Raw genomic sequence first — 12,740 nt, forward strand, 5'->3', positions numbered from 1 at the left:
GAATAGGGAGAGAACACATAGAATTTAAGGCTTCATACTCCTGTGCATGAAGTGGTGTGACATCAGTTTTAAGTGAAGCAAGGGATGCCCCCACAGTTTGTCTTTCATCTTACAGGTGTTGAAGCATGTGAAAATAGCTGTTCCAGCGTGTTTCCACTTTACTGACTAGTTTAAGAACTGGTCGGTGCATCTCCTGTTGCATCTGGGTTAACATTTATCTAGCGGAGGCGCTGTTTCAAAAATAGGTGACCACTTTCTTCGTTTTGTTCCGGATGTCACAAAGAGTAGGAACCTGATCACAGGATTTTTTAGCCATGGTGTTTAGGGCTTGTGCAATGCAAACTGAATGTCTCACTTGCAAAATTCTTGCACAAGCATTCATGTTTGCTGCTGCACTTCACTTTGGCCTTGATTGCCCACTCCTCCATAACATTCTTTTTCACCAAGGCCATATTTTCAGCTGTGTGTCTATTTGGGAACTTTTCAACCTCCAACAAAACCATGGTCAGCTTATCATTGCCATCAGTATAATGGCAGGTAATGGCGAGATATCCATGTTAATTGAAGTCCACATATCTGATGTTAGAGACACAGTTGTAGCGTTTTCCATCTGGGCCTTGGCCTTCTCCTTGCTTCTTTATATTTTGAAGCCACCATTTTATTTAAAGCCTAAAGAACACAACAAAAAAGTAATGGTAATGGAGTATTCATACTCACCTGGGTGGGAGTATGCAGGAAGGGTTCAGGGCATGGATGAGCCCCCTGAAACCCTCATCCTCAATCACTGTAAATCGTTGAGAGTGACTGTGACGAGACTTGAAAATTGCTGTAAACCATCAACCTCAATCTAACCTGACTGAGCTGAAGCAATTTTGCCAAGAAGAACAGGCAAAACTATAAGGATCCAGCTCTGCAAAGCTAGTAGTAATATATCCCAAAAGACTTGCAGCTGTAAGTATTGACCAAGAACCAACAAATGTCTGCTTTCTTTGTTTAATTAACCTCGGCCCCACAATAAAACCCCAACTTAAAACTATGAACTACATCAACTATAAAACTTAATATGTTAAACAAGTGGTAGAAATACAAATTAATTCCATTTCAATTCCAGGTTATGCCAAAGTACAAAATGTGAAAAAGTTCAAGGGAGGGAATACATATGAAATGCACTGTATACCTTACATTCTAGTATAAACTTTATTAATGCTTTTAATGGGAATTCAATGGAATTGATTAAACAATGTAATTTTAAATTCCATTAATTTTCCATTATCAGCTATTAAAACTGGAACATACGATGAGAGCTGTCTATGGGAGAAAAGCCAGCTGTTTTTAAGCTGAGAAAAGAGAGAAAATCAATCAGGGGCATTGCACAAACATTGGGCATAGGAAGTACAACAATTTGTAATGTCCTGAAAAAGAAAGAAACCACTGGTGTACTGAGCAGCAGGCACTGAATGGTTCGGCCAAGGAAAACAGCTGATGTCAGAAACATTGTGGGAGTTGTGAAGAAAAACACCAAAACAAGAAAAAACTCTATTTGCATCACAAATTGTAATGGAAAAAACACTTTCAGGTGCAACTTATTCTGGAGGGCATATAAGACTACATTTGTGTGCATTTATTTATTGATGTTATCAGTTATATACCTTATACCCCTTAACATGTATTCACAAGTGTATTAATATTGTTACTTTAAATAAAAATCTATTTTCAAAATGTATTTATTGTGGAAATAATTATGTGAATTAGTTTGGTTAGGGGCTTTTTTGAACTGTGAAAAAAAAATTGACATTGAAATACTGCTTGTGACTGTGAAAACTAATTCAATTTTTTATCATTCATTTAATTAATTTCTGTCTTTCTTTTCCCCGATATGGTACTGATATTTCTGAGTAGAAGCGATGCAGGGACTCTTTTTTATGCGTCCTTGTCTGTAACCAGTGATGCTGTAGTTGGGGGTCTCTGGACACAAAACACAATCAAGGCTAGTGTTGCTAATGTCGTTTAAAGCCTGAACGGTTTTTAACACCGTTGTCGAGTTGAAGTAGGTGTGCGAAAACCGTGATAATATTTTTGTGCAGCTTTCGAAAACGATTGTTATTATTTACGCTCTATTTTCCTTCGTGAATCCAGAAAAGTGGAGACATTTCACGGCTGCTAGCTAAGCTAAACTTCAAGCGGAGGTTTTTAAAATTATTTTTTTTTTATTAAAGGCCGCCGTCTGGGCAGCAGCGCTGTCTCGCTTCCCCTGTCCGCCTGGCTGGAGCTACACACAGCCACAACAATAACAGCTCAGCCTTGGAGGACTTCTGTGGATGTGTAGTCTTACTATTATTCCAGAATGTAACCCATCAGCATATGTGTACTTATGAAAGATGGATACAAAGCTCCGGGCTCTGGTAAGTTAACCGGAACCACAGTGTTCATGTTGTTAAGGTAGATGTGGCTAGCTGGATAAATAATAACAACAATGTGCGACGTTAGCGTATTGTGTTGCTTTGTTAATGCTAACTGGTGGGCTGCGTTTATTCGTTAAAAAGACTAGGTTTTTGGAATTAGGTTAATGAAACCCTGACTAAAATACGACGACGAGGGTTTTATATTCGTCTCGCACGTTAGCAAGCTAGCTAGCAAGCTTAATGTAAACTAACCTTCCTGAACAGCCGTTAACTCTTGTCTGGGCTCGCTCATAGCATTGGTCAGTTTCCTTCAGTAAATACTAAATGATCTAATTCACTGACAAAAAGGACCAAAAATTGGTCTAATTTTTGAGTAAGTTAAAATATGGCTTGTTGGAGGAATGATACAACCTAATAAAACCTAAAGCCAATAAACATCTGCACGCAACTGATTTATAGAGTATAAACGCAACATCGGCACTCACTAGTGTATATAAACGCAACATCTGCACGCACTAGTGTATATAAACGCAACATCTGCACGCACTAGTGTATATAAACGCAACATCTGCACGCAACTGATTTATACAGTATAAACGCAACATCTGCACGCAACTGATTTATGCAGTATAAACGCAACATCTGCATGCAGTAGTGTCTATAAATGCAACATCTGCACGCAACTGATTTCAGTATAAACGCAACACCTGCACGCACTACAGTGTATATAAATGCAACATCTGCACGCAACTGATTTATGCAGTATAAACGCAACATCTGCACGCAACTGATTTATGCAGAATAAACGCAACATCTGCACACACTACAGTGTATATAAACACAACATCTGCATGCACTAGTGTATATAAACGCAACATCTGCACACTAGTGTATATAAACGCAACATCTGCACACAACTGATTTATAGAGTATAAACGCAACATCTGCACGCTCTTGTGTATATATAAACACATCTGCATGCACTAGTGTATATAAACGCAACATCTGCACACACTAGTGTATATAAATGCAACATCTGCATGCACTAGTATATATAAACGCAACATCTGCCCACACTAGTATATATAAATGCAACATCTGCACACAACTGATTTATACAGTATAAACGCAACATCTGTACACAACTGATTTTTGCAGTATAAACGCAACATCTGCATGCACTACAGTGAATATAAATGCAACATCTGCACGCATCTGATTTATACAGTATAGACGCAACATCTGCACGCATCTGATTTATACAGTATAAATGCAACATCTGCACGCATCTGATTTATACAGTATAAACGCAACATCTGCATGCATCTGATTTATACAGTATAAACGCAACATCTGCATGCAACTGATTTATACAGTATAAATGCAACATCTGCACGCAACTGATTTATACAGTATAAACGCAACATCTGCACACACTACAGTGTATATAAATACATCTGCACACACTACAGTGTATATAAACGCAACATCGGCACGCCCTAGTGTATATAAACGCAACATCGGCACGCCCTAGTGTATATAAACGCAACATCGGCACGCCATAGTGTATATAAACGCAACATCGGCACGCCCTAGTGTATATATAAACGCAACATCGGCACGCCCTAGTGTATATATAAACGCAACATCGGCACGCCCTAGTGTATATATAAACGCAACATCGGCATGCTCTAGTGTATATAAACGCAACATCGGCACGCCCTAGTGTATATAAACGCAACATCGGCACGCCCTAGCGTATATAAACGCAACATCGGCACACCCTAGCGTATATAAACGCAACATCGGCACGGCCTAGTGTATATAAACGCAATATCGGCACGCCCTAGTGTATATAAACGCAACATCGGCACGCCCTAGTGTATATAAACGCAACATCGGCACGCCCTAGTGTATATAAACGCAACATCGGCACGCCCTAGTGTATATATAAACGCAACATCGGCATGCCCTAGTGTATATAAACGCAATATCTGCACGCACTAGTGTATATAAACGCAACATCGGCACGCCCTAGTGTATATATAAACGCAACATCGGCATGCCCTAGTGTATATAAACGCAACATCTGCACGCACTAGTGTATATAAACGCAACATCTGCACGCACTAGTGTATATAAATGCAACATCTGCATGTACTAGTATATATAAGTACATCTGCACACAACTGATTTATACAGTATAAACGCAACATCTGCACGCAACTGATTTATGCAGTATAAATGCAACATCTGCATGCACTAGTGTCTATAAATGCAACATCTGCACTCAACTGATTACAGTATAAACGCAACATCTGCACGCACTACAGTGTATATAAATGCAACATCTGCACGCAACTGATTTATGCAGTATAAATGCAACATCTGCATGCACTAGTGTCTATAAATGCAACATCTGCACTCAACTGATTACAGTATAAACGCAACATCTGCACGCACTACAGTGTATATAAATGCAACATCTGCACGCAACTGATTTATACAGTATAAACGCAACATCTGCACGCAACTGATTTATGCAGTATAAACGCAACATCTGCACGCAACTGATTTATGCAGTATAAACGCAACATCTGCACGGAACTGATTTATGCAGTATAAACGCAACATCTGCACGCAACTGATTTATACAGTATAAACACAACATCTGCACACACTACAGTGTATATAAATACATCTGCACACACTACAGTGTATATAAACGCAACATCTGCACGCACTAGTGTATATAAACGCAACATCTGCACACACTAGTGTATATAAATGCAACATCTGCACGCACTAGTGTATATAAACGCAACATCTGCATGCACTAGTGTATATAAACGCAACATCTGCACACAACTGATTTATACAGTATAAACGCAACATCTGCACGCAACTGATTTATGCAGTATAAACGCAACATCTGCACACATTACAGTGTATATAAATACATCTGCACACAATACAGTGTATATAAACGCAACATCGGCACACCCTAGTGTATATAAACGCAACATCTGCACGCCCTAGCGTATATAAACGCAACATCGGCACGCCCTAGTGTATATAAACGCAACATCTGCACACAACTGATTTATGCAGTATAAACGCAACATCTGCATGCACTAGTGTCTATAAATGCAACATCTGCACTCAACTGATTACAGTATAAACGCAACATCTGCACGCACTACAGTATATATAAATGCAACATCTGCACGCAACTGATTTATACATTATAAATGCAACATCTGCACGCAACTGATTTATACATTATAAATGCAACATCTGCATGCAACTGATTTATACAGTATAAAAGCAACATCTGCACGCAACTTATTTATACAGTATAAACGCAGCGTCTGCACGTACTAGTGTATATAAATACAACATCTGCACGCAACTGATTTATACAGTATAAATGCAACATCTGCATGCAACTGATTAATGCAGTATAAATGCAACATCTGCATGCAGCTGATTTATACAGTATAAACGCAACATATGCATGCAACTGATTTATACAGTATAAACGCAACATCTGTACACACTACAGTGTAATATAAATGCAACGTCTGCACACAACAGTTTTATACAGTATAAATGCAACATCTGCACACAACAGATATATACAGTATAAACACCTAAATGGTTCTACTTTTTGTTTTTTGGAGGTTATGTAGTCTTAAAACAATCCCAAAGTCTATGAGCTACATCTCCAAAGTTGGGACTATTTCTGATTTCCTGTGTTATAAAATCAGTTTTCTAGCCCATAATGTGGGCTACTGCCTCAGATCTACCGAATTAGGCAGTCAGAGGCTCTGGACTGATCTCTTTCTTGATAAATAATTAATTGAAAGGCTTCAAAAGTGCTTACACAAGAGTCATTTAAGAAAATGATTGCATAGCCTCCCTATGTCTGTGGAACACTTTATGCAGAACTGTGAAATACTTGGATGTAATTTATGTAGTTTTTTAAAGAAAAAGAGGAAAACTGTGGGCTATTTTCAAAATATATTAAAATAATATATTTTTATATCCCACAAATTCTTCCTCCCAAGTCTGCTGTATTGAGCCTGGTGATGATTTCTATGAATACATCATCACTGCATGTTGAGGCGTCGAGTTCCTAAATAATGTCGTATTTGCATAAAAGTGAGAGATTGGTAACTGGTATCACTGTTGTAGTATTTTACATATATTTAACAGCATAAAATGTGGTTATAATGTTATAAACGCCACACAGTGTTCATCATACATCTTATTGTATTGTATATGCATTTTTGAACTCCAAATACAAGAATATGTTTTGGCACCTGCAAGCTTTTTCACATTCTCTATCAAAGCTCTTGGCCTGTGAGCAAGAAATATCTCCATCTCCCACTGTTTTCCTCCATCACATGCAGATGGGGGAGAGGATGGGTTTGGCTGTGCCTGCCCTTTTCCTGTTTCTGCTTTTTCTGGCCCCTGGATGCTGGGCTGGAGATTGTAAGGGCCATAGGCAAATTTTGCGAGGGCCACCGGGCTACGTTACAGACGGCCCAGGAAACTACTCCGTGAATGGCAACTGTGAATGGCTCATCACAGGTGAGTGTCAAAGGAAAGTGAATTGAATTAACCATTTATATCCACCAGGGGTGCATCTGGAGCAATTAGCATAATTGTTAAACAGTAGAAAAGGCATAGCGTGGATTAACTTTACCTCAATAATGATAACATGAAAGAACTGCTTTTTCTTAGCATGTTCAATATTTTTTTCCTATGCCAATCCACTTTATTACACTTAACTTTATTTATAGACTTTAATGTTGTGAATTCTTTATATTTCCGTATTTCTTGAGTTAACACTGATGTCTGGTGAAAATTTCATGTGAATAGCCTCATTGGAAATATATTTACTTAAAAAAAATGTTGACTCGTTCAGTGCTTATTTCCCCCACTGTATCTTACGTCACATGTATTACTTCACAACAGTTCTTACAGCAGTTCTCTTCAGAGAATGAGTCATTAAGGTATTTCCCTGGACTGTTTAGAATCAAAATTGGTAGAATGTTGATTTGTCAGACATGTATATGTATTAGAGGAGCAATAGGCTGTTTGTTTTCTTTAGTTGATTTTTGTTTTAGAGATATATATGTATGTATATATGTATATACACACACACACATACACACACACAAGGATATGGAAAGACAGGTTTGTACAAAGATTTCATAATGAATTTTTCCTTTAATTGTTAGCACTTTGATAAATTTTAGACTAGGTTGTCATACCGTGAACATTTCACACAGTAACAGACCATAATACCCCTAGCCCAGAAGTCAAATGGTGTAACAGTGCTGACCGTTGAGTTGTTAAGTATGGCATGAAATGATTGAAAACATTACAAATCCTGTTTTCAGCTCCTGGCAGCAATTATCGCATTGTGCTCAACTTCACATTCATGGACACAGAATGCACCTATGATTACCTGTTTGTGTATGATGGAGACTCCTATCAAAGTCCCCTCCTCGCAAGTCTGAGTGGCAACACCCTACCCCAGCCGATAGAGGCAAGATCTGGCAAGGTGAGTTAAAATAAAGGCAACATGCAGAATTTCTTACTACACCAAGGACTGCTGTTTTTTGGTGGAATTGTGAGATAATGCACTTGTTGTATTTCTTTACTTTACAGATCTCTCTGGTCTCTGTCTCATTGCTCTGTGCACAAAGTTGACAGTATGTTCAAGCATTAAAAAATGTCATCTAAATAATTGAAAAATCTACAAATATTTTCTGGATAATAGGGGTGTATATCGTGGTACAATATATCATGATGAAAAAATTTTATCATAGAGTTATGGGTATTTTTTAAATTTATTTGATATGACATTGTTTTATCTTATAGCTTGTTTGCCGTCACTTGATTCTGGTGACGTGCGAAATTCAGATGATGGGCAGGAAGTGAAAAGCAGAATGGATGAGATTGAGGAAAGTCCTTACTGTACCGATTTAGACACTATTACAAGAGAAAGGTTTAAACAGAAAATCACACGAGATCCTTTGTTATGGAGGGGAGCGGATTTTTGAAATACTTACCTGCCATCGAGGCAGTAGATATAAGAAACTGCCTTGCCCTCCAGACATCCTTCTACTCCAGAAAACAAATGAAAGCATACAAAAGTTGGAGGCATACAACTAATTTGTTAGTGGTTGGGTCAGTGACCTCAGTAACAAGGTGCTCCACAATGATTATCGTTTGGTTTTCACCTGGGTGAGTGGCATTTCTTTTTTTTTTTTTCTTCCTGTGAATAAACCTAGCAACAAACATTCAACGCTGCTGCGTCTCTTGATGTTAACGTTACGGGCGTTTACTTTACGTTATTAGGTTAACCACCCTGAAAGGTCCGCCGAAACGACACTAAAGGCATGGATCATCGCGAACCAATTACTTTACAAAGTATGGAAGCAACTAACAAAACAAACATAGCATATGTAAGTTGTATTAACTGTAATAAAAGTGGTCACTGCACACATGAGCATTATCCGATGTCGGCTCCTCCCGACCGCAGACGCAGGTTTTCAAGCCAGTTTCTTGCATTTTTTTCCCCTCCTTATGAACAACAACTTTTGGTACACGATAAAAGCTGCTTGTGGTTTCTAGGTTTGATCGATTTGAGCAACCATAAACGACGCAAAACATAGGCATTTTGAGTTTATGATAATGCTTTCTATGTAGAAAATCACTTCCTGCCCTCCATCTGCATTTCGCGCCACAGCAACACGGTGACGTGACGTCATGTGCAAACAAGCTATTGGTTGAGCTACCAACACACGACCTGTTCTGCACCTGTTTCACGCGTGCATTCACTGCATTCACAGAAATCGCTTGAACTGGTTAAATTAAATTTGGAAATATTGTAAGTTGTATGTACACCAAAGAAAGTTATTGAAGATTGTTAATATTTTGGAAATAAATGTTATTGGAATTTCAGTTTAATTTTTTAATTTTGTTCAAAATATCGTGATGTGTATCGTATCGTGATACGTATCGAATCGTGAGCTGAGTGTATCATTACACCCCTTCTAGATTACTGAATCAGTGCTGCTTAATGAACAGATAAAGCACTGGGGATTGTTGGTCAGTTGTCTTGTATAGAATGATAATGGAAATTCAGTCCCATACCTTTTATTTATAGTTTTGTCCTAAATCAGCTAGCTAGCTAGATTTAACTTCCAGTAAAGTCCACACTGAAACACATTAAATATGTCTCTTGAAATTTTTTCTGAAGTTATTAGCGAGTCTGGTACTGATTTGTTGCTTGCTGTTGTATTTTCATGGTTCGTACGATAAGTTATTGCTTGTGTTTGGTCATGGGGAAATTGCTAGTGCTGTTAGTGCTAGTGGTGTTTAATTGGAAAAAACATTAAACAATCTTAAATATAATTGATAACAGTCAGGTTTCTCTGTTAAAAGAACAAGAACTTCTTTTCTCACTCACCATTTTCCAGCAACTTTCAGTGTCATATTAATGAGAAATCCAACATAGACCGCAAACCCTGGACTCAAAGTTCCAGAATGCAATGCAGGTATGCGATAGAGTTGCGCTGAGGTGGGGGGTGTGGTCAACAGCGCTTTTGGCAAGTTAACGATCTGTGAGCTGATCACCACGATGGTTTTGATGGAAGACTGTACTATTCGTATGAAAGTTGAAGCTTTGAAAGCTGATCAATATGAGCTGAGTATACAGACAAGAAAAAAGTAAACCTAGGAATTTGTTAAAATAAGTTTTGGACACTGTTGAATATTAATTATAAATATTTAGGGATGCACCGAATGTTTGGCAACCGAAATGAATAAATTTGACCGAACAATGACGCGTTTGATGACGCACCAAATAGCCTAGCAACCAGAATGAGACATGCAAATTTCATGACCTCCACTTCCGGCAGCGCGCTCGGGGAGATGAGGGGGCGCGCGCATGCACGAGAGCATGCTCTTCGGATGTTGACAACCGTGACATTGTTTACTGTGGACACATACGTTTGTTTTGTTTCTGTTCCGGAGTATTCGGTCACGTCGCGAGACGTAAGGGAATTGAGCACGGAAGCAGGTAAAGACATATTTATTTAAGGGCAGGCAGACAAATCCACATCGTAATCCAAAAAACGTAGTCAAGACAGGCAGAGGGTCGGGCGATCTGCAAACAGGCATAAATGGGGCAAAGCAGGAATCAAAGTCGCGGTCACAGAACACAGGGTCAAAACACAAAACAAGAAACATGATCTAGTACTATGGACTATGGAAAACCAGCGGGGATTAAATGAACTAATCTATAGTTTAAACTAACTAAATCCATCAAGGACCATAACATTAACAACGTATCTAACTATATCTATTATAATACTCCGTGAGGTGTACAGGGATATATCCCCAATATAGTCAGCCGTATAGAACCCAATAGAACCATTTTTTGCGCTCTTGTCAATGCACTTTTTAATGCACGTTTTTGTTGTAGGCTACAGAGTGTTACATTCTTTCAGCAGTCAGTTATAGGCCTAACTTGGGCTATTCATGGGGGGCTCAAAGATGACCACCTACAAATATTTTTATTTTACTCATTTATTTATTTAAAGTTATATTGTGCCTTGTTGGTAGCCTATGCCTGCTGGAATTAGAAAAAATTTATTGTGTTATAGTGTTATTTCAAAAATAAATATTTTGAAATTGTAGTTTTTGTAATTGATTTTTTTCTTTGAAAAGCAAAACAAAATAGTAAAAAGCACATTTTAACTATTTAATTTAAGCAATGGTGAAAAAATGGTAAAATAAATGGAAAAAATGCGAAAAAACGTGTTCGGTATTCGGCCATCAGCTTTCGGCCAAGTTTTTCATTATATTTGGTTTCGCTTCAGCCAATAATTTTCATTTCAGTGCATCCCTATAAATATTGGTATGCAAGTCATTCAGGGTGGGTTTTAAACATTGTGTTAGAAAAGAAAATAGAATACAATTCCAGGCAGGGGTAGTCGCTGCCTGTATATTGTATATCTAGTTTTAAGCACTGTGGTGATTTTTACGTTTTCCACAGTTATACTTCTACTTCGCTCAGTGCATGGGCACGTTTCCAGCATTTAATTGTGTGAATGTGCAGTATAGACATTGTACATTGGTTCTCCATTCCCTACTCCAGAAATGTACACAGTTCTATTTAACTGTGCTTTCTTCTTCTGTATTGCTGAACATAATGCTGAATTGAGATGTAAGTAAATAAAATAACGCCAATGAAACAGCTTTATGAGGCATTGGCATTGGTACAAAGGCTTACGCAAAACCTTGGTTGTTTATTAGCATGGATTTCTTATTTTGGACACGTTATCAGTTGATAAATGTTTCAAAGGGCCCAATGACCACTGATCTTGATTTACAATCGTAGAGGTGTGCTTCAGATTAGATTACATGGTGAAGAGTGCAATCTGGGTAGAAGTAACTTAGTCCTCTCATTAGTATACAACATTATCATTTTGGCGAATTCTATTCAAAACCTTTAGAGGACACAAGAAGTCTACATAGAACTTTTTAACCCTGGTTCGGTGTCAGTTAAGTAGCCGTTTTGCTCTATTCTAAAACATATTGGGGGAAAAAAAAGTCTAATAAGTTGGCAAGTGCAGTTAAACCTGCTGACAAGCATGAAGAAGGTTTCCTGCTTTTTTTTTATGCATTTAAAATATATAGGCATAAAACACAACGTGATGTTATAGGAAAATAATCAGTGATGGGGTGTTATGAAGTTGATTATTTTCCATACCAGCATGCTCTGAAATATTTTATTCTTCTTATAATAAATGTATGTTAAAAAATAAGAACAAGATAATTTACTCCTATTGGACCTGTTTCCAAAACATTGACTGTGTGTTTTTGGTTGTATAATTGAATATTAAAAGGGTATGGATTTGGCTTGTGATTCAACCTTAGTACATATATTTCACTTTAAAGTATGCATTTATGGCCTCTCTATGGTAGTTCTGATTCCCTTAGTCATTCATAACAATGGGTAAGACCAAGGAATATAGCTGTGATGTGCAGCAAAAGGTTGTTGACCTTAACAAAATGGGAAGTGGCTATAAGAACATATGAAAAGCATCAAAAATGCCGATTTCGCCATCAAGGCAATAATTAAGAAGTTCCAGTCAACTGGAAATGTTATGAATCAACCTGGAATTGGACGCGTGTCGATATTGTCTCAACGCACTGTGAAGAGGATGGTTCGAGTGGCCAAAAATCTCCAAGAATCACAGCTGGAGAATTGTAGAAGTTAGGGTCTTGGGGTCAAAAATTCTCCAGAACTAC

At 38.0% G+C, this 12,740-nt stretch overlaps 1 protein-coding gene across 5 annotated transcripts in view; it reads left to right on the plus strand.

Moving 5' to 3' along the window:
- The first annotated feature begins 1,867 nt into the window (after positions 1 to 1,867).
- Positions 1,868 to 12,740, plus strand: part of megf8 (multiple EGF-like-domains 8) — a 59,985-nt gene continuing 49,112 nt past the window's right edge. The window contains exons 1-4 of one of the 5 annotated variants that reach the window (XM_047150340.2): positions 1,868 to 2,047; positions 2,217 to 2,402; positions 6,818 to 6,998; positions 7,814 to 7,977. In XM_047150340.2, coding sequence (XP_047006296.1) covers positions 2,379 to 2,402; positions 6,818 to 6,998; positions 7,814 to 7,977 — 369 coding nt within the window. In that variant the 5' untranslated portion in view covers positions 1,868 to 2,047; positions 2,217 to 2,378. Of the gene's footprint in view, positions 2,403 to 6,817; positions 6,999 to 7,813; positions 7,978 to 12,740 lie in introns of all 5 variants that reach the window. The other 4 variants (XM_017453431.3, XM_017453432.3, XM_017453433.3 and 1 more) reach the window with 4 other exon arrangements.

This window comes from Ictalurus punctatus, chromosome 23, assembly GCF_001660625.3.
Source record: "Ictalurus punctatus breed USDA103 chromosome 23, Coco_2.0, whole genome shotgun sequence".
Classification (NCBI taxonomy): Eukaryota; Metazoa; Chordata; class Actinopteri; order Siluriformes; family Ictaluridae; genus Ictalurus; species Ictalurus punctatus.